The sequence below is a fragment of the Piliocolobus tephrosceles genome, chromosome 7, assembly GCF_002776525.5.
Source record: "Piliocolobus tephrosceles isolate RC106 chromosome 7, ASM277652v3, whole genome shotgun sequence".
NCBI classification, from domain to species: domain Eukaryota; kingdom Metazoa; phylum Chordata; class Mammalia; order Primates; family Cercopithecidae; genus Piliocolobus; species Piliocolobus tephrosceles.
This window is the reverse complement of record NC_045440.1, coordinates 102,213,158-102,236,513: the sequence shown is the minus strand read 5'-3', so window position 1 is coordinate 102,236,513 and position 23,356 is coordinate 102,213,158. Positions and strand designations below refer to the sequence as shown.

The 23,356-nt window shown below is 41.6% G+C and overlaps 1 protein-coding gene across 3 annotated transcripts in view; it reads left to right on the top strand.

The window, feature by feature from the left end:
• The first annotated feature begins 21,036 nt into the window (after positions 1-21,036).
• LOC113224942 (regulator of G-protein signaling 22) overlaps positions 21,037-23,356 on the top strand; it is a 154,195-nt gene continuing 151,875 nt past the window's right edge. The window contains exons 1-2 of one of the 3 annotated variants that reach the window (XM_031935954.1): positions 21,037-21,256; positions 21,747-21,775. In XM_031935954.1, coding sequence (XP_031791814.1) covers positions 21,232-21,256; positions 21,747-21,775 — 54 coding nt within the window. In that variant the 5' untranslated portion in view covers positions 21,037-21,231. Of the gene's footprint in view, positions 21,257-21,525; positions 21,776-23,356 lie in introns of those variants that run through there. The other 2 variants (XM_031935955.1, XM_031935956.1) reach the window with 2 other exon arrangements.

The following is a 23,356-nucleotide window of genomic DNA, read 5'->3' as shown; positions in this document are numbered from 1 at the left end:
ATGCCCTAAAGCAAATTAATCCTTGTACTTCAGAAGGTCAGCCCTTTTGGTTTTTGGTTTGAGGCTCATATTAGAAAACCTATGGTCGAAATCGCCAATGTGATGGAATAGGAACAGCTTCAGGCTACATCTCTCAGTGTGAGTGACACAGAAGATGGGTGATTTCTGCATTTCCAACTGAGGTGCCGGGTTCATCTCACTGGGGTGTGTCGGCAAGTGGGTGCAAGACAGTGGGTGCAGCCCACCGAGTGAGAGCTGAAGCAGGGCGAGGCATCACCTCACCCGGGAGTTGCAAGGGGTAAGGGAATTCCCTTTCCTAGCCAAGGGAAACTGTGACACACAGCACCTGGAAAATTGGGTCACTCCCACCCTAATACTGCACTTTTCCAAGGTTCTTAGCAAATGGCACACCAGGAGATTATATCCTGCGCCTGACTTGGAGGGTCCTATGCCCACGAAGCCTCCCTTAATGCTAGCACAGCAGTCTGAGATCTAACTGCAAGGTGGCAGCAAGGCTGGGAGAGGGGCGCTCACCATTGCTGAGGCTTGCGTAGGTAAACAAAGTGGCTGGGAAGCTCAAACTGGATGGAGCCCACCACAGCTCAAGGAGGCCTGCCTGCCTCTATAGACTCCACCTCTGGGAACAGGGCATAGCCAAACAGAAGGCAGCAGAAACCTCTGCAGATTTAAATGTCCATGTCTGACAGCTTTGAAGAGAGTAGTGGTTCTCCCAGCATGGAGTTTGAGATCTGAGAATGGACAGCCTGTCTGCTCAAGTGGGTCCCTGACCCCCGAGTAGCCTAACTGGGAGGCACCCCCCCAGTAGGGGCAGACTGACACCTCACATGGCTGGGTACCCCTCTGAGACAAAGCTTCCAGAGGAATGATCAGGAGCAACATATGCTGTTCAGCAATATTCACTCTTCTGCAGCCTTTGCTGCTGATACCCAGGCAAACAGTGTCTGGAGTGGACCTCCAGGAAACTCCAACAGACCTGCAACTGAGGGTCCTGAGTGTTAGAAGGAAAACTAACAAACAGAAAGGACATCCACACCAAAATCCCATCTGTACATCACCATCATCAAGGACTAAAGGTAGATAAAACCACAAAGATGGGGAAAAAACAGAGCAGAAAAGCTGAAAATTCTAAAAATCAGAGTGCCTGTCCCCCTCCAAAGAAATGCAGCTCCTTGCCAGTAATGGAACAAAGCTGGACAGAGAATGACTTTGATGAGTTGAGAGAAGGCTTCAGATGATCAAACTTTTCCGAGCTAAAGGAGGAAGTTCGAACCCATCTCAAAGAAGCAAAAAACCTTGAAAAAAGACGAATGGCTAACTAGAATAACCAATGTAGAGAAGTCCTTAAATGACCTGATGGAGCCGAAAACCATGGCACGAGAACTACGTGACAAATGAACATGCTTCAGTAACTGATTCAATCAACTGGAAGGAAGGGTATCAGTGATTGAAGATCAAATGAATAAAATGAAGCGAGAAGAGAAGTTTAAAGAAAAAAAAAAGAATAAAGCCGCCAAGAAATGTGGGACTATGTGAAAAGAACAAATCTACGTCTGATTGGTATACCTGAAAGTGATGGGGAGAATGGAACCAAGTTGGAAAACACTGCAGGATATTATCCAGGAGAACTTCCCCAACCTAGCAACACAGGCCAACATTCAAATTCAGGAAATACAGAGAACACCACAAAGATACTCCTCAAGAAGAGCAACTCCAAGATACATAATTGTCAGATTCACCAAAGTTGAAATGAAAGAAAAAATGTTAAGGGCAGCCAGAGAGAAAGGTTGGGTTACCCAGCAAGGGAAGCCCATCAGACTAACAGCGGACCTCTCCGCAGAAACTCTCCAAGCCAGAAGAGAGTGGGGGCCAATATTCAACATTTGTAAAGAAAAGAATTTTCAACCCAGAATTTCATATCCAGCCAAACGTAGTTTCATAAGTGAAAGAGAAATAAAATCCTTTACAGACAAGCAAATGCTGAGAGATTTTGTCACCACCAGGCCTGCCCTACAAGAGCTCCTGAAGGAAGCACTAAACATGGAAAGGAACAACCGGTACCAGTCACTGCAAAAACATGCCAAATTGTAAAGACCATCGATGCCAGGAAGAAACTGCATGAACTAACAAGCAAAATAACCAGCGAACATCATAATGACAGGATCAAATTCACACATAACAATATTAACCTTAAATGTAAATGGGCTAACTGCTCGAATTAAAGGACATAGACTGGCAAATTGGATAAAGAGTCAAGACCCATCAGTGTGCTGTATTCAGGAGACGCATCTCATGTGCAGAATAATGGGAGACTTTAACACCCCACTGTCAACATTAGCCAGATCAATGAGACAGAAAGTTAACAAGGATATCCAGGGATTGAACTCAGCTCTGCACCGAGTGGACCTAATAGACATCTACAGAACTCTCCACCCCAAATCAACAGAATATACATTCTTCTCAGCACCACGTCACACTTATTCCAAAATTGACCACATAGTTGGAAGTAAAGCACTCCTCAGCAAATGTAAAAGAACAGAAATTATAACAAACTCTTAGGCCACGTGCAATCAAACTAGAATTCAGGATTAAGAAACTGACTCAAAGCTGCCCAACTACATGGAAACTGAATAACCTGCTCCTGAATGACTACTGGGTAAATAACGAAATGAAGGCAGAAATAAAGATGTTCTTTGAAACCAATGAGAACAAAGATACAACATACCAGAATCTCTGGGACACATTTACAGCAGTGTTTAGAGGGAAATTTATAGAAATAAATGCCCACAAGAGAAAGCAGGAAAGATCTAAAATTGACACCCTCACATCACAATTAAAAGAACTAGAAAAGCAAGAGCAAACACATTCAAAAGCTAGCAGAAGGCAACAAATAACTAGTAAGGCAGAACTGAAGGAGATAGAGACACAAAAAACCCTTCAAAAAAATCAAAGAATCCAGGAGCTGGTTTTTTGAAAAGATTAACAAAATTGATAGACTGCTAGCAAGACTAATAAAGAATAAAAGAAGAATCAAATAGACACAATAAAAAATGATAATGGGGATATCACCACCGACCCCACCAAAATACAAACTACCATGAGAGAATGCTATGAACACCTCTATGCAAATAAACTAGAAAACCTAGAAGAAATGGATAAATTCCTGGACACATACACTCTCCCAAGACTAAACCAGGAAGAAGTTGAATCCCTGAATAGACCAATAACAGGCTCTGAAATTTAGGCAACAATTAATAGCCTACCAACCAAAAAAAGTCCAGGACCAGACGGATTCACAGCTGATTTATACCAGAGGTACAAGGAGGAGCTGGTACCATTCCTTCTGAAACTATTCCAATCAATAGAAAAAGAGGGAATCCTCCCTAACTCATTTTATGAGGCCAACATCATCCTGATACCAAAGCCTGGCAGAGACACAACAAAAAAAGAGAATTTTAGACCAATATCCCTGAGGAACATCGATGCGAAAATCCTCAATAAACTACTGGCAAACTGAATCCAGCAGCACATCAAAAAGCTTATCCACCATGATCAAGTGGGCTTCATCCCTGGGATGCAAGGCTGGTTCAACATATGCAAATCAATAAACGTAATCCAGTATATAAACCGAACCAAAGACGAAAACCACATGATTATCTCAATAGATGCAGAAAAGGCCTTTGACAAAATTCAACAGCCCTTCATGCTAAAATCTCTCAATAAATTCGGTATTGATGGAACGTATCTCAAAATAATAAAAGCTATTTATGACAAACCCACAGTCAATATCATACTGAATCGGCAAAAACTGGAAGCATTCCCTTTGAAAACTGGCACAAGACAGGGATGCCCTCTCTCACCACTCCTATTCAACATAGTGTTGGAAGTTCTGGCCAGGGCAATCAGGCAAGAGAAAGAAATAAAGGGTATTCAATTAGGAAGAGAGGAAGTCAAATTGTCCCTGTTTGCAGATGACATGATTGCATATTTAGAAAACCCCATCATCTCAGCCCAAAATCTCCTTAAGCTGATAAGCAACTTCAGCAAAGTCTCAGGATACAAAATCAATGTGCAAAAATCACAAGCATTCATATACACCAATAACAGACAGCCAAATCATGAGTGAACTCCCATTCACAATTGCTTCAAAGAGAAAAAACTACCTAGGAATCCAACTTACAAGGGATGTGAAGGACCTCTTCAGGGAGAACTACAAACCACTGCTCAATGAAATAAAAGAGGACATAAACAAATGGAAGAACATTCCATGCTCATGGATAGGAAGAATCAATATCATGAAAATGGCCATACTGCCCAAGGTAATTTATAAATTCAATGTCATCCCCATTAAGCTACCAATGACTTTCTTCACAGAATTGGAAAAAACTACTTTAAAGTTCATATGGAACCAAAAAAAAGCCCACATTGCCAAGACAATCCTAAGCCAAAAGAACAAAGCTGGAGGCATCACGCTACCTGACATCAAACTATACTACAAGGCTACAGTAACCAAAACAGCATGGTACTGGTACCAAAACAGGGATACAGACCAATGGAACAGAACATAGCCCTCAGAAATAATACCACACATCTACAACCATCTGATCTTTGACAAACCTGAGAAAAACAAGAAATGGGGAAAGGATTCCCTATTTAATAAATGGTGCTGGGAAAATTAGATAGCCATATGTAGAAAGCTGAAACTGGATCCCTTCCTTACACCTTATATGAAAATTAATTCAAGATGGATTAGAGACTTAAATATTAGACCTAAAACCATAAAAACCCTAGAAGAAAACCTAGGGAATACCATTCAGGACATAGGCATGGGCAAGGACTTCATGTCTAATACACCAAAAGCAATGGCAACAAAAGCCAAAATTGACAAATGGGATCTAAATAAAGAGTTTCTGCACAGCAAAAGAAACTACCATCAGAGTGAACAGACGACCTACAGAATGGGAGAAAATTTTTGCAATCTACTCATCTGACAAAGGACTAATGTCCAAAACCTACAAAGAAGTCAAACAAATTTATAAGAAAAAAACAACCCCATCAAAAAGTGGGCAAAGGATATGAACAGACACTTCTCAAAAGAAGACATTTATGCAGCCAACAGACACATGAAAAAAATGCTCATCATCACTCACCATCAGAGAAATGCAAATCAAAACCACAATAAGATACCATCTCACACCAGTTAGAATGACGATCATTAAAAAGTCAGGAAACAACAGGTGCTGGAGAGGTTGTGGAGAAATAGGAACACTTTTACACTGTTGGTGGGACTGCAAACTAATTCAACCATTGTGGAAAACAGTGTGGCAATTCCTCAAGGATCTAGAAATAGAAATACCATTTCACCCAGTTATCCCATTACTGGGTGTATACCCATAGGATTATAAATCATGCTGCTATAAAGACACATGCACATGTATGTTTATTGAGGCACTATTCGTAATATTGAAGACTTGGAGCCAACCCAAATGTCCATCAATGATAGAATGGATTAAGAAAATGTGGCACATATACACCATGGAATACTATGCAGCCATAAAAAAGGATGAGTTCATGGCCTTTGTAGGTACATGGATGCTGCTGGAAACCATTGTTCTCAGCAAACTATCCCAAGAACAGAAAACCAAACACCCATGTTCTCACTCATAGGTGGGAATTGAACAATGAGAACACTTGGATATAGTGTGAGGAACATCACACACTGGGCCTGTCGTCGGATAGGGGGAGTAGGGAGGAATAGCATTAGGAGATATACCTAATGTAAATGATGAGTTAATGGGTGCAGCACACCAGCATGGCACATGTATGCCTATGTAACAAACCTGCACGTTGTGCACATGTACCCTGGAACTTAAAGTAGAATAAAAAAATTTTTTTTAAAAAAAGTAAAGAAAACCTATGGTCTTTTTCTCTGTCTATAACAGCTTAATATGATATCACTTTTGTCCCGCAATTATGCTGGTTTCTCATATCATAGTTTTAGCTGTTTTGCAGGGTGATTGTCTGAGATGCTCTCTAGGATTCCCCAAGCTGAATTTCAGGTGTACAAAAAATATCTATGTAAAAACATCCCAAACAAACCCTTCAAATTTGCTGATTATATGTCCAGAGTTAGAAGAGAATAAACAGAGAGGCTTAAGTCCATTTATGCTTACATTTCTATTTGCCATTAAAGACTTTGATTTTAAACTATCTTGGTTTCAACAATGATAGAGTAAAAAGGCATTTCTACAGTTTTAGAATAACTGGCTAGGGGCTGGGTGCAGTGGCTCATGCCAGTAATCCCAGCAATTTGGGAGGCCGAAGCAGGTGGATCACTTGAGCTCATGAGTTCAAGACCAGCCTGGCTAACATGGTGAAACCCTATCTCTACTAAGAAAAAATACAAAACATAGCTGGACATGGTGATGCGTGCCTGTAGTCCCAGCTACTTGGGAGGCTGAGGCAGGAGAATCGCTTGAACTCAGGTGAAGGTTGCAGTGAACCGAGATTGCACCACTACATTCCAGTCCGGATGACACAGTGAGACTCCATCTCAAGAAAAAAAAAAAAAAAAAGAAGAAGAAGAAAAAAGAAAAACTGGCCAGAGTTTATCACTTGGGGGCAAAGACAGAATATAATGTGCTAAAATAAATAGTTCAAGCGATTCTCATGCCTGGGTATTACAGGTGTGTGCCACCACACCTGGCTAATTTTTTTTTTTTTTTTTTTTTTTCAGTAGAGATGGGGTTTCACCATGTTGCCCAGACTGGTCTTGAACTCCCAATCTCAGGCGATCTGCCTGCCTCAGCCTCCCAAAGTGTTGGGATTACAGGCGTGAGCCACCGTGCCCAGCTGAGCTGTGTACTTTAAATGGGTGAACTGTGATATGTCAATTATATCTCAGTGAAGTTGTTACCAAAGAAATTAAGAAAACATTATAACAGTTTATAACCTAGGCATTTAGGTTCAAATTCCTGTCTTTGTGGTTCTCACGCCGTTCTTTAATCTCGTGAGATTGTTTTTAGAGAGAAAGGTCACATAACATAGTGGTAAAGAGCAAGGGCTTTGGAATCAGACTTTCGGCTTCAGCACTTTCAAACTATGTATCTTTGAGCAAATTACCTCACCTTTCTAAGTTTTCTAAACTGTAAATTGAGACTAATATCAATCTCTTTGGGCTATTGTTAGGAAACCACAGCAAATATGTAATAAGTGTTAGCTACTATTAATGTTAAAACATATTGACTTCCCATCAGCATGGGCTATCTAAAAAGGGATGAACAAATCCTGCCTGTGAGCAAAGCACCATGCAGAATGATCGCAATGGAGAGTAACTCCAGAAGTTCATTTCAACAAAGATCTAGTGAGTGGTAGGCACTCAGCAGGGGATGTGGTGGGGGCTGGGAGGAGATTAAAATAAAATATAGCTCCCTCAGTCCCCAGGAATTCACTGCCTGGTTGGTGGCACTAGGGGAAGAGGGTGTACCTCTTCGTACCAGTGATTTTAATACATTTTTGAGATGTGGGTTTGCACCAAGTATTCAAGAGCAAGACGAGAGACAAATGAAAATAATTCATGGGAAGGTATACTGAAGGAGATGAGACCCAAGCTGAGTTTTGAAGGATGAGAAAATTTAGCCTGGTAAAGAAAGGCCAGGAGAGTTTCTCTGGCGGTGGAAATAGCACAAGCAAAGCCTGAAAAGCCCACTTACATGCTAACTCTCAAACTGCTGTCTCCCAAATTCTGAGTTCCTATGTCAAATGCAAACTGAAAATCTTCATTTGGATGACTAATAGATTTTTTAAATTTTTTCAAACTTTTTAAGTTTTGGGGTACATGTGCAGGATGTGCAGATATGTTACATAGATAAATGTGTGCCATGATGGCTTGCTATACAGATCATCCTATCACCTAGGTATTAAGCCCAGCATCTATTAGCTGTTCTTCCTGATGTGCTCTCTCCTCCCATCTCCCACCCTCCAACAGGCCCCAGTGTGTGTTGTTTCCCGCCATGTGTCCATGTGTTATCAATCAGATCCCACTTATAAGTGAGAACATGCAGTGTTTGGTTTTCTGTTCCTGTGTTAGTTTGCTGAGGATAATGGCTTCTAGCTCCATCCATATCCCTGCAAAGGGAATGATCTCATTCCTTTTTATAGCTGCATAATATTTCATGGTGTATATGTACCACATTTTCTTTGTCCAGTCTATCATTGATGGCCATTTAGGTTGGTTCCGTGTCTTTGCTATTGTGAAGAGTGTTGCAGTGAACATATGTGTGCACATATCTTTATAATAGAACGATTTATAATCCTTTGGGTATATACCCAGTAATGCATTTGTTGGGTCAAATGGTATTTCTGCATCTAGGTCTTTGAGGAATTGCCACACTGTCTTCCACAATGGTTAAGCTAATTTACACTCCCACCAACAGTATAAAAGTGTTCCTTTTTCTCCACAATATTGTCAACGTTTATTGTTACTTCTTTTTAATAATTGCCATTCTGACTGGTGTGAGATGGTATCTCCTTTTGGTTTTGATTTGCATTTCTCTAATAATCAGTGATGTTGAGCTTTTCTTCATGTTTGTTGGCTGCATGTATATCTTCTTTTGAGAAGTGTCTGTTCATGTCCTTTGCCCACTTTTTAATGGCTTTTTTTCCTTGTAAATTTATTTAAGTACCTTGCAGACGTTGGATATTAGACCTTTGTCGGATGAATAGATTGCAGAAATTTTCTCCCATTCTGTAGGTTGTCTGTTCACTATGATAGTTTCCTTTACTGTGCAGAAGCTCTTTAGTTTACTGAGATCCCATTTATCAATTTTTGCTTTTGTTGCAATTGCTTTTGGTGTTTTAGTCATGAAATCTTTGCCCGTGCCTATGTCCTGAATGGTATTGCCTAGGTTGTCTTCCAGAGTTTTTATAGTTTTGTCTTGCTATAGTCTCACTCTGTGGCCCAGGAGTGCAGTGGCACGATCTCAGCTCACTGCAACCTCTGCCTCCCAGGTTCAAGTGATTCTCCTGCCCCAGCTTCCTGAATAGCTAGGGCTACAGGTGTGTGCCACCACTCCCAGCTAATTTTTGTATTTTTAGTAGAGACAGTGTTTCACCATGTTGGCCAGGCTGGTCACGAACTCCTGACCTCAAGTGATCCACTCGCCTTGGCCTCCCAAAGTGCTGGGATTTCAGGCATGAGCCACCACACCTGGCCAAGTTTTGGATTTTACATTTAAATCTTTAATCCATCTTGAGTTAATTTTTGTGTATGGTGTAAGGAAGGGGTCCAGTTTCAATTTTCTGAATATGGCTAGCCAGCTATCCCAGCACTATTTATTAAATAGGGAATCCTTTCTCCATTTCTTGTTTTTGTCAGGTTTGTTGAAGATCAGATGGTTGTAGATGTGTGATCTTATTTCTGGGCTTCTATTCTGTTCAGTTGGTCTATGTGTCTATTCTTGTACCAGTACCATGCTGTTTTGGCTACTGTAGCCCTGTAGTGTAGTTTGATGTCAGGTAGCGTGATGCCTCCAGCTTTGTTCTTTTTGCTTAGGATTGTCTTGGCTATTTGGGCTCCTTTTTGGTTTTATATGAACTTTAAAATAGTCTTTCTAATTCTGTGAAGAATGTTGATGGTAGTTTAATGGGAATAGCACTGAATGTATAAATTGCTTTGGGCAGTATGGCAATTTTCACGATATTGATTCTTCCTTTCCATGAGCATGGAATGTTTTTCCATTTGTTTGTGTCATTTCTGATTTATTTGAGCAGTGGTTTGTAGTCCTCCTTGAAGAGGTCCTTCATTTCCCTTGTTAGTTGTATTCCTAGGTATTTTATTCTTTTTGTGGCAATTGTGATGGGAGTTCATTCATGATTTGGCTCTCTGCTTGCCTGTTGTTGGTGTATAAGAATGCCAGTGATATTTGCACATTGATTTTATATCCTGAGACTTTGCTGAAGTTGGTTATCAGCTTAAGAAGCCTTTGGGCTGAGACAATGTGGTTTTCTAGATATAGGATCATGTCATCTGCAAACGAAGATAGCTTGACTTCCTCTCTTCCTATTTGAATACCTTTTATTTCTGTCTCTTGCCTGACTGCCCTGGCCAGAACTTCCAATACTATGTTGAATAGGAGTGGCAAGAGAGGGCATCCTGGTGTTGACTTTCAAGGGGGATGCTTCTAGCTTCTGCCCATTATATATGATATTTGTTGTGAGTTTGTCAGGTATGGCTCTTATTATTTTGAGGCATGTTCCTTCAATACCTAGTTTATTGAGAATTTTTAACATGAAGGGATGTTGAAGTTTATTGAAGGCCTTTTTTACATTTGTTGAGATAATCATGTGGTTTTTTTCTTTAGTTCTGTTTATGTGATGCATCACATTTATTGATTTGTGTATATTGAACCAACCTTGCATCCTAGGAATTAACCCTACTTGATCATGGTGGATAAGCTTTTTGATGTACTGCTGGATTTGGTTTGCCAGTATTTTATTGAGGATTTTTGCATTGATGTTCATCAAGGATATTGGCCTGAAGTTTTCTTTTTTTTGTTATGTCTCTGCCGGGTTTTGGTATCAGGATGATGCTGGTCTCATAGAATGAGTTATGGAGGAGTCCCTCCTTTTCAACTGTTTGGAATAGTTTCAGTAGAAATGGTACCAGCTATTCTTGGTATCTCTGGGTAGAATTCAGCTGTGAATCTGTTTGGTCCTAAGCACTTTTATTGTTGTTGTTGTTGTTGTTGTTGTTGCACTGTTTATTACTGCCTCAATTTCAGAACTCATTATTGGTCTATTCACAGATTTGATTTATTCCTGGTTCAGTCTTGGGAGGGTGTATGTGTCTAGGAAGTTATCTATTTCCTTTGGATTTTATAGTTTATGTGCATAGAGGTGTTTATAGTCTTATCTGATGGTGGTTTGTATTTCTGTGGAATCAGTGGTGATATCCCCCTTAACATTTCTGATTGTGTTTATTTGAATCTTCTCTCTTCTGTATTAGTCTAGCTAGTGGTCTGTTACTTAAAAAAAAAAAAAAAAAAAAAACTAGCTTCTGGATTCGATACTCTTTTGAAGGGTTTTTCAAGTTTCTATCTCCTTCAGTTCAGCTCTAATCTTGGTTATTTCTTGTCTTCTGCTAGCTTTGGGGTTTGTTTGGTCTTGGTTCTCTTGTTCTTTCAGTTGTGATGTTAGGTTGTTAAACTGAGATCTTTCTATCTTTTTGATGTGAGCATTTAGTTTTGTATATTTCCCTTTTAACACTGCTTTAGCTGTGTCCCAGAGTTTCTGGCATGTTGTAAATTTGTTCTCATTAGTTTCAAAGACCTTTTTGATAGCTGCCTTAATTTCATTATTTACCCAAGAGTCATTCAGAAGCAGATTGTTCAATTCCCATGTAGTTGTGTGGTTTTGAGTAAATCTCTTAATCTTGAGTTCTAATTTGATTGCCCAGTGGTCTGAAAGATTGTTAGGATTTCAGTTATTTTGCATTTGCTGAGGACTATTTTACATCTGATTATGTGGTCAAATTTAGAGTAAGTACTGTGTGGCAATGGGAAGAATGTATATTCTGTTGTTTTGTGGTGGAGAGATCTGTAGATGTCTATCAGGTCCGCTTGATCCAGAGCTAAGTTCAGGTCCTGAATATCGTTGTTAATTTTCTATCTTAATGATCTGTCTAATATTGTCAGTAGGGTGTTAAGGTCTCCCACTATTATTGTATGGGAGTTTAAGTTTCATTGAAGGTCTCTAAGAACTTGCTTTATGAATCTAGGTGCTCCTGTATTGGGTGCATATATATTTAGGATAGTGTATTACAGGTCTCTAGAGGGACAGAACTAATAGGATATATATGTATTTATATATAGGGGTGTGTGTGTCTATATATATCCCTATGGTGTAGAGAGATCCCTATATATCCTAATTTTATATATATATATAAAATTATATATATATATATATATAAAAGGGGAATTTATTAGGATACACACACACACACACACACACAGATGTATGTATGTAAAGGGGAGTTTATTAAGTATTAACTTACACAATCACACAATCACAAGGTCCCACAATAGGCTGTCTGCAACCTGAGGAGCAAGGAGAGCCAGTCTGAGTCCCAAAACTGAAGAACTTGGAGTCCAATGTTCGAGGGCAGGTAGCATCCAGCATGGCAGAAAGATGGTTGGGAGGCTAGGCCTTTTCTGCCTGCTTTATTTTCGCTGGCAGCTGATAAGATTGTGCCCACCAGATTAAGGGTGGATCTGCCTTCCTCAGCCCACTGACTCAAATGTTAATCTCTTTTGGCAACACTCTCACAGATACACCCAGGATCAATACTTTGTATCCTTCAGTCAAGTTGACGCTCAGTACTAACCATCACAGATACTTAGCTCTTCTTGTTTAATTGAACCCTTTACCGTTATGTAAAGCCCTTCTTTGTTTTTTTTTTTAATCTTTGTTGGTTTAAAGTCCTTATTGTAAGAAACTAGAATTGCAACCCCTGGTATTTTCTGTTTTCCATTTGTTTGGTAAATTTTACTCCATCCCTTTATTTGAGCCTTTGTGTGTCTTTGCATGTGAGATGGGTCTCTTAAAGACATCATATTGATGGTTCTTGGTTCTTGTTTGTGTGTGTTACCTCTTTATTTATTATTATTTTAAAAATATCTTTTCTTTTTTTTTTTTTTTACTTTAAGTTCTGGGGTACGTGTGCAGAAAGTGCAGTTTTGTTACATAAGTATACATGTGCCATGGTGGTTTGCTGCACCCATCAACCTGCCACCTACATTATGTATTTCTCCTAATGTTATCCCTCCTCTAGCCCCCCACTCCCTGACAGGCCCTGGTGTGTGATCTTCCCCTCCCTATGTCCATGTGTTCTCATTGTTCAACTCTCACTTATGAGTAAAAACATGTGGTGTTTGGTTGTCTGTTCTTGTGACAGTTTGCTGAGAATGATGGTTTCCAGCTTCATCCATGTCCCTGCAAAGGATGTGAACTCATGAACTCATGCTTTTTTATGGTTGCATAGTATTCCATGGTGTATATATGCCACACTTTCTTTATCCAGTCTATTATTGATGGACATTTGGGTTGGTTCCAATTCTTTGCTATTGTGAATAGTGCTGCGATAAAAATGTGCCTTTATAGTAAAATGATTTATAATCCTTTGGGTATATACCCCATAATGGAATCACTGGGTCAAATGGTATTTCTAGTTCTAGATTCTTGAGGAATTGTCACACTGTCTTCCACAATGGTTGAACTAATTTACACTCCCATCAACAGTGTAAAAGCATTCCTATTTCTCCACTCTGATGATAGTTTCTTTTGCTGTGCAGAAGCTCTTTAGTTTAATTAGATCCCATTTGTCTGTTTTGGCTTTTGTTGCCATTGCTTTTGGTGTTTTAGACATGAAGTCTTTGCCCATGCCTATGTCCTGAATGGTATTGCCCAGGTTTTTTTCTAGGATTTTTATGGCCCTAGGTCTTAGCACATTTAAGTCTTTGATCCGTGTTGAGTTGATTTTTGTATAAGGTGCAAGGAGGGGGTCCAGTTTCAGTTTTCTGCATATGGCTAGCCAGTTTTCCCAACAACATTTATTAAATAGGGAATTCTTTTCCCCGTTCCTTGTTTGTGTCAGGTTTGTCAAAGATCAAATGGTTGTAGATGTGTGGTGTTATTTCTGAGGCCTCTATTCTGTTCCATTGGTCTATGTATCTGTTTTGGTACCAGTACCATGCTGTTTTCATTACTGTAGCCTTGTAGTATAGTGTGAAGTCAAGCAGTGTGATACCTCCAGCTTTGTTCTTCTTGCCCAAGATTGTCTTGGCTATGCGGGCCCTTTTTTGATTCCATATGAACTTGAAAGTAGTTTTTTCCAATTCTGTGAAGAAAGTCAGTGGTAGCTTGATGTGTATAGCATTGAATCTATAAATTACTTTGGGCAATATGGCCATTTTCACGATATTGATTCTTCCTATCCATGAGCATAGAATGTTTTTCCATTTGTTTGAGTCCTCTCTTACTTCCTTGAGCAGTGGTTTGTAGTTCTCCTTGAAGAGGTTCTTCACATCTCTTGCAAGTTGTGTTCCTAGGTATTTTATTCTCTTTGTTGCAATTGTGATGGGAGTTCAGTCATGATTTGGCTCTGTTTGTTATTGGTGTATAAGAATGCTTGTGATTTTTGCACATTGATTTTGTATTCTGAGACTTTGCTGAAGTTGCTTATCAGCTTAAGGAGATTTTGCATTTTGACTATGGGGTTTTCTAAATATACAATCATGTCATCTGCAAATAGAGACAATTTGACTTCCTCCCTTCCTATTTGAATATCCTTTATTTCTTTCTCTTGCCTGATTGCCCTGGCCAGAACTTCCAATACTATGTTGAATAGGAATGGTGAGAGAGGGCATCCTTGTCTTGTGCTGGTTTTCCAAGGGAATGCTTCCAGTTTTTGCCCATTTAGTATGATATTGGGTTTGTCATAAATAGCTCTTATTATTTTGAGATATGTTCCATTGATACCCAGTTTATTGAGAGTTTTTAGCATGAAAGAGTGATGAATTTTGTTGAAGGCCTTTTCTGCATTTATTGAGATAATCATGTGGTTTTTGTGATTGTTTCTGTTTATATGATGGATTACGTTTATTGATTTGTGTATGTTGAACCAGTCTTGCATCCCAGGTATGAAGCCAGCTTTATCATGGTAGATAAGCTTTTTCATGTGCTGCTGGATTTGGTTTGGCAGTGTTTTATTAAGCATTTTGGCATCGACATTCATCAGGGATATTGACCTGAAATTTTCTTTTTTTGTTGTGTCTCTGCCAGGTTGTGATATCAGGATGATGCTGGACTCGTAAAATGAGTTATGGAGGATTCCCTCTTTTTCTATTGTTTGGAATAGTTTCAGAAGGAATGGTACCAGCTCCTCTTTGTACCTCTGGTAGAATTAGGCTGTGAATCTGTCTGGTCCTGGACTTTTTTTGGTTTGTAGGCTGTTAATTACTGCCTCAATTTCAGAACTTGTTATTGGTCTAGTCAGGGATTTGGCTTCTTCATGGTTTAGACTTGGGAGGGTGTATGTGTCCAGAAATTTATCCATTTCTTCTAGATTTTCTAGTTTATTTGTGTAGAGGTGTTTATAGTATTCTCTAGTGGTAGTTTGTATTTCAGTGGGGTCGGTGGTGATATTCACTTTATCATTTTTTATTGCATCTATTTGATTCTTCTCTCTTTTCTTCTTTATTAGTCTTGCTAGTGATCTGTCAATTGTGTTGATCTTTTCAAAAAACCAGCTCCTGGATTCATTGATTTTTTGAAGGGTTTTTAGTGTCTCTATCTCCTTCAGTTCTGCTGTGATCTTAGTTATTTCTTGTCTTCTGCTAGATTTTGAATTTCTTTGCTGTTGCTTCTCTAGTTATTTTCATTTTGATTTTAGGGTGTCAATTTTAGATCTTTCCTGGTTTCTCTTGTGGGCATTTAGTGCTATAAATTTCCCTCTCCACACTGCTTTAAATATATCCCAGAGATTCTGGTACATTGTGTTTTCGTTCTCATTGGTTTCAAAGAACATCTTTATTTCTGCCTTCTTTTTGTTATTTATCTAGTAGTCATTTAGGAGCAGGTCATTCAGTTTCCATGTAGTTGCACAGTTTTGAGTGAGTTTTTTAGTCCTAAGTCCTAGTTTGATTGTACTGTGATCTGAGAGACTGTTATGATTTCTGTTCTCTACATTTGCTCAGGAGTGTTTTACTTCCAATTATGTGGTCAATTTTGGAATAAGTGCAATGAGATGTTGAGATGAATGTATATTCTGCTGATTTGGGGTGGAGAGTGCTGTAGATGTCTATTAGGTCTGCTTGGTCCAGAACTGAGTTCAAATCCTAAATATCCTTGTTAATTTTCTGTCATGTTGATATGTCGTGTTAAAGTCTCCCACTATTCTTGTGTGGGAGTCTAAGTCTCTTTGTGGGTCTCTAAGAACTTGCTTTATGAATCTGGATGCTCCTGTATTGGGTGCATATATATTTAGGATAGTTAGCTCTTCTTGCTGCATTGATCCCTTTACCATTATGTAATGTCTTTCTTTGTCTCTTTTGATCTTTGTTGGTTTAAAGTCTATTCTAGCTGAGATTAGGATTACAACTCCTGCTTTTTTTTTTTTCTTTCCATTTGCTTGGTAAATATTCATCTATCCCTTTATTTTGAGCCTTTATGTGTCTTTGTATGTGAGATGGGTCTCCTGAATACAGCACACTGATGGGTCTTGACTCTATCCAATTTGCCAATCTGCGTCTTTTAACTGGGGCATTTAGCCCATTTACATTTAACTTTAATATCGTTATGTGTGAATTTGATCCTGTCATTATGATGTTAGCTACTTACTTTGCCCATAAGTTGATGCAGTTTCTTCACAGTGTCAATGTTCTTTACAATTTGGCATGTTTTTGCAGTGGCTGGTACCAGTTGTTCCTTTCTATGTTCAGTGCTTCCTTCTCTTGTAAGGCAGGCCTGGTGGTGACAAAATCTCTCCGCATTTGCTTGTCTGTAAATGATTTTATTTCTCCTTCACTTACGAAGCTTAGTTTGGCTGGATATGAAATTCTGGGTTGAAAATTCTTTTCTTTAGGCAGGTTGAATATTGACCCCTTCTCTCTTCTGGCTTATAGAGAGATCTGCCGTTAGCCTGATGGGCTTCCCTTTGTGGGTAACCCCACCCTTCTCTCTGCCTTTAACATTTTTTCCTTCATTTTAACTTTGGCAAATCTGACGATTATGTGTCTTGGAGTATCTTTGTGGTGTTCTCTGTATTTTCTGAATTTGAATGTTAGCCTGTCTTGCTAGGTTGGGGAAGTTCTCCTGGATAATATCCTGAACTTGGTTTGCAAATTGAACTTGGTTCAGTTCTCCTCGTCACTTTCAGGTACACCAGTCAAACGTGGATTTGATCTTTTCACATAGTCCCATATTTCTTGGAGGCTTTGTTCATTCCTTTTCACTCTCTTTTCTCTAATCTTGTTTTCTCTCTTTATTTCATTAAGTTTATCTTCAAGAGCTGATATCCTTTCTTCCGCTTGATTGATTCAGCTATTGAAACGTGTATGCTTCACAAAGTTCTCATGCTGTGTTATGCAGCTACATCAGGTCATTTATGTTCTTCTCTACATTGGTTACTCTAGTTAGCAATTTGTCTAACCTTTGTTTTCAAGGTTCTTAGCTTCCTCGCATTGGGTTAGAACATGCTCCCTTAGTTCGGAGGAGTTTGTTATTACCCACCTTCTGAAGCCTATTTCTGTCAATTCGTCAAATTCATTCTCCATCCAGTTTTGCTCCCTTGCTGGCAAGGAGTTGTGATCCTTTACGGGAGAAGAGACGTTCTAGTTTTTGAAATTTTCAGCCTTTTTTGCGCTGGTTTCTCCCCATCTTTGTGGATTTATCTACCTTTGGTCTTTGATGTTGGTGACCTTCAGATGAGGTCTTTGAGTGGACATGCTATTTCTTTCTGTTGGTTTTCCTTCTGACAGGCCCCTCTACTGCCGCTCTGCTGGAGTTTTCTGGAGGTCCACTCCTCACCCTGTTTGCCTGTGTATCACCAGCAGAGGCTGCAGAAGAGCAAAGATTGCTGCCTGACCTTTCCTCTGGAAGCTTAGTCCCAGAGGGGTGCCTGCCAGATGCCAGCCAGAGCTCTCCTGTATGAGGTGTCTGTCGGCCCCTACTGGGATGTGTCTCCCAGTCAGGATACACGGGGGTCAGGGACCCACTTGAGGAGGCAGTCTGACCCTTAGCTGAGCTGGAATGCTGTGCTGGGAGGTCTGTTGCTCTCTTCAGAGCTGTCAGGCAGGGAAATTTAAGTCTGCTGAAGCTGTGCCCACAGCACCCCTTTCCCCAGGTGCTCTGTCCCAGGGAGATGGGGGTTTCATCTGTAAGTCCCTGACTGGGGCTGCCACATTTTTTTCAGAGATGTCCTGCCCAGAGAAGGGAAATCTGGCAGTTTGGCCACAGCAGCCTTGCTGAGGTGCAGTGGGATCCACCCAATTCTAACTTCCCAGTAGCTTTGTTTACACTGGGAGTGTAAAACCACCTACTCAAACCTCAGCAATGGTGGACACCCCTCCCCCCACCAAGCTTGAGTGTCCCAGGTTGATCTCAGACTACTGCCGTGCTGGCAGCGAGAATTTCAAGCCAGTGGATCTTAGTGTGCTGGGTTCTGTGAAGGTGGGACCCCCAATCCAGGCCGCTTGGCTCCCTGGCTTCAGCACCCCTTTCCAGGGGAGTGTATGGTTTTGTCTCACTGGTGTTTCAGGTGCCACTGGGGTATGGAAAAAAAGAACTCCTACAGCTAGTTTGGTGTCTTCTCAAATGGCCACCCAGTTTTGTGCTTGAAACCCAGGGCCCTGGTGGGGTAGGCACCAGAGGGAATCTCCTGGTTTGTGGGTCACAAACACCATGGGACAAGTGCAGTATCTGTGCTCTAGTTCCTCAGGCTCAGTTCCTCACAGCTTCCCTTGGGTGGGGGAGAAATTCCCTGACACCTTGCACTTCCTGGGTGAGGTGACATCCCACCCTGCTTCGGCTTGCCCTCTGTGGGCTGTACCCACTGTCCAATCAGTCCCAATGAGATGAACTGCGTACCTCAGTTGGAAATGCAGAAATCACCCTCGTTTAGTGTTGATCTCGCGGGGAGCTGCAGACCACAGCTGTTCCTATTCGGCCATCTTGCCAGCAGTCTCGGTCTTGGTTGTTTATCCAGCTTGCCATTCTGTGTCTTTTAATTGGGGCATTTAGCCATTTACATTTAAGGTTAGTATTGTTATGTGTGGATTTGATCCTGTCTTCATGAAGGTAGCTGGATATTTTGCAGACTTGTTTATGTGGTTGCTTCCTAGTGTCACTGGTCTGTGTACTTCATTCAGTGTTTGTTTATTTTACTGGCTAGTAATGGTTTTTCCTTTCCATATTTAGTGCTTCCTTCAGGAGCTCTTGCAAGGCAGGTTTGGTGGTGACAAATTCCCTCAGCATTTGCTTGTCTGAAGAGGATCTTATTACTTCTCCACTTATGAAGCTTACTTTGGCTGGATATGAAATTCTGGGTTGGAAATTCAGTTGAGAATGCCGAATACTGGCCCCCAATTTCTTCTAACTTGTAAAGTTTCCACTGAGACGTCCGCTGATAGTCTGAGGGGTTTCTCTTTGTAGGTGACCTGGTCTTTTTCTCTGGTTGCCCTGAACATTTTTTCTAACATTTTGACCTTGAAGAATCTGATGATTATGTGTCTTGGGGTTGATCTTTTTATGGAGTATCTTTCTGGGGTTTCCTGCATTTCCTGAATTTGAATGTTGGCTGTCTTGCTAGGTTGGTGACATTCTCCTGTATTGTATCCTGAAGTATGTTTTTCAACTTGGTTTAGGGTAATAGACTTCTTAAACTCTCTCTCTCAATGTGGTCCACTCACAGCTTTCTCCAACTCTGTTGATGGCAACTAAACTTTCCTGGCTGTTCAGACCAAATCTGGAGTCATTCTCAACTACTTTGTTTCACTCCCATGTCCAACTTGTCAGGAAATCCTCTTAACTCTATTGTTAAAATGTCTGCAGAATCTATCTCAAACCTGTACTGCTTGTGCTGAACCACCTGGTCTGAGCTACCATTAGCTCTTGCCCGCTTTGAGTCATGCTATTATTAATATATTCTCTAGAAAACACCCAGAGTGATTCTTTCAAATAGAAATAAAGTCATGTCATTTCTCTGTTCAAATTCTGCTATGGTTTGCATTTCACTCAGAATGAAATCTGGAGTCCTTACCAAGGGCCCACAAAGCCCTTTGTGATTTGTCTCCCCACCCCCCACTTCTCCCTTATCTTCTGCCAGTATCCCGTCACTTCATTTGGTCCTCTAATTTTGTCTGGCCAATATAGTGTTTATTTTTGTCTTTTCCTATGTAATAGGGAAAAGGCAATGAATATAACTAGATGGGAGTTACGGTTCCTTGCAATACAAGCACCCATTGTCTTATTCCTTCTTTTCTTAAGCATTCATATACTTGTGGGGCCCCTGCCAGCCTTGCAGTATTCCTACAATGTAGGAGGCAATTGTGAAGCCACTGAAGGTTTTAAGCAGGTCAGATTTGCATTCAGATGGATGATTTTGCATTCATCATGGAGAATGGGCTTAAACTGAACTCCACTGGAAGCAAAGACTGAAAAAAGCAGTTAGGAAGTTTTTACAACAGTTCAGATGGAGCCTGTACTAAGGATCTTCTTACTAGCAGGAGCGGAGAGGAAACTCCAGATTTCAGAAACAATAAGGCAGAATAAGGAGAACCTAGTGCTTTACTGAATAAGAGGGTTGGGTGGCGGGAATAAGTTTTAGGGAAAAGTTCCCAGGTTTCTGGCTTGAGTCTTGGGTAACCTAACAGACGAAGGTACCACGTTAGGTGAATATGAGGCCTCCTCAAGTAATTTTTAAGCCTAGCTATCTTCAAAATGCAGCAGTCCTAACTGGCACACACGTGTTGGGGAAGTTCGCGGTTCCTATAGGCCGCGAATTATTTAACTTTTTACACAAGCATTTCATACTACTGTGATGGAGATCAAGAGCTGTGTGTTGCGGGCCTCCTGAGGAATGATGAAAACTGGAGGCCCGAGTCTTCCCTGCTTCCTCCGCTTCCCGGGACCAGCCGCTCTGGCCGCCTCGCGCCCCGCGTGCCCGAGGCCTCTCCCTCCCGTGGGGCACCGCGTTTCTCTAGCCGGTGCTGTTTGGCTGTAGTGGAGGAAGAATGGGCCTGAGCCGCGGTCCCACAGTAACGAATTAGCGGCCAGTCGGGTCTCGAGGGCCACAGGCTTCTCCAGGGCGCCCCTCCCGGGTGACTGCGACGGGGATCCGCACTCGCGTCCGTCCCCAGCCCTTCGCGGCGCTGGCCCCTGCCCAAAAGGAGGAGGAAGGGAGGGCAGGGGGGAGGCTGGGTCGTTCCCATCGCGGCTTGGTAACCCTGAAAGGCGCCTGACCGGCCGGCCTCGGCCTCCCAGGGCGGCCGCATTGTTTGAGCTCCATAGCAACCCCGGCGCCTTGCGCGCCACACGAGCCGGCGTAGCTCCGGAGCCCGCGCGCCGCCGCCGCGTCGCTCCGGCCTTGACCCGCGCTGGGCCCGCGCGCTGGGGCCCTGACGGCCCGCGCGGGCTCCAGGAGCTGGCAGAGGCGACGGCATGCCCGAGAAGAGACTCACAGCGGGTAGGTGGCGGCCCCACAGGGACGGAGGACCAGCCCGCGGCGTCCGGGCCGCACCACGCGCCAGCCTCTGGACTTTACCTCCTGCCCTCTTAGAGGTATCCCGCTCCCAAACATGAGAAAAAAGGGCTTCACTGCCCTCCTGTTGGATTTCATGACGAATTTCACGTCCTCGCCGGTTTACGCTGGCACCGCATTATCTCGCTTAATTCTGCATATTGTACGTAAAATAATAGGGGGTTCCGTCTATAAAGAAGGGTAACTGCTGGGTCACAGTGAATTAGTGACCAGACAGGATTCCAGAGGCCTTTCCTTCCCACTTCCACCTTGAATTCCAACTTAAAATGCAAGTCATGTACAGAGAATGAACAGAGGGCCAGAAATGTACTGAGCGTGCCCGTGTGTAACATAGGGCTAGGTGCTGTCTTCCATTTCATTTACTCAAAGGAAATCAGTTTTGAGGGAGATAATGTAATATTTTGTCTTGTTTCAGAGCCACCAACTATTACAGAAGAAGAATTTGTAAGTACGATTTCAAGGGGCTATTTATTTTTTTCTTTGGCCTTTAAAAATATAGCAAATATTAGATCATAGAAGAAAGCTGTGTGTTTTCTTTCCTCCTTTTTGCCAGAGTTTTGGTTTAGAAACAATTGTAATAACTGTACAACATCTTTTTGAATTCTCTATCTGGCACATTTTTAAGAAGGGGCCAATTAATTTGTATGGTGGATGCTGTTCATCATTAAAGTTCTTTCACATAAATGGCCTCATTTAATTTCTCTAAACTCTTTAATGACTCCATGAGAGGAAAGTTTTATCTCCGTGGCTGTATTGTGATGTGGCTGTGCAGTTCCTGGTTGGACTAAACAAAAGTAAATGGCATTGATGGATAAAGAGTGGTCAATTTATCATTCCTTTACAAATGTACTAAATACTCTCAGCTCAGACTTCTAGAGAGGTTAAATAATAAAAGTACTTTGCTAAATATATCCTATATATTGTCATTTAGGTGAGTGCTACATTTAGGGTGGGTTCCATTGTAATTCCCATTGTATACAGTGGTTAAGGAACTTGCCTGAGGTTACACAGACAAACAGGAGGTGTCAGAACCTAATTCCTACCAAGGTCTGAGTCTGATTCCAAGAGCTCCAAGCACTTCTATTATTTATTTATGTCTTCCAGCACTTATTTCTATGTTGGCTAATTATCTTATTTGCTTTTGGCTTTCAATCAACAAACATGAGTGATTATATAGTCATAGTGTGGTCCTGGATGCTGAGCTTAAGTCTCAAGAAGTTCACAGTATAGCAGGGCCTAAGAGAGAAGAAAGGGCTAAGGCTGTGTGTGCTGGTGGCTTTCACATTCACCTTTCCAGAGCTCTGGTCCATTGCTGGGAGAGACAGACACACACACACACATATACACACATACACACACACAGCCACTGAAGGTACACAGAGCAAGTCAGAAATTCCTCCCATCTTTTGGCCATGTTGGCAAAGCTCTGCTTCAGACAGGGTCTCCCTCTGTCACCCAGGCTGGAGTGTAGTGGCCCCATCACAGCTCACTGCAGCCCTGACCTCCCTGGGCTCAGGTGATCTTCCTGGCTCAGCCATCCGAGTTGCTGGCGCTATAGGCACGTGCCAGCACGCCTGGCTAATTTTTATATTTTTTGTAGAGACAGAGTTTCACCATGTTGCCCAGGCCAGTCTCGAATTCCTGGGCTCAAGAGATCCACCCACCTTGGCCTCCTGAAGTGCTAGGATTACATACCTGAGCCACCATGCCAGGCCCAGCCACTCTGCTTTTAATGGGAAATTTATTTAAGCTGCTCCAGGCCTTCCTGAACTACTCTTAGTTGCAGCAGGAGGTGAGCATTTCTGAAGCCAGCAAATCTTTTCCCATACTACTGAAGACCACTCAACAACACGCCACTTACCGTTTGAGCAGTTCACCTAACCATTTTAGGTGTTGGCCCCATCCATGAACTCAATGATAGCTTGAAGACTCTAGGCATTCCCTTTCTCTTGGCTTGATTTCACTGTCTCTGAGTTCTCTTATCTTTCATTATTATTCCCCCTTTCTGGCTTCTCTTTTTCTTTT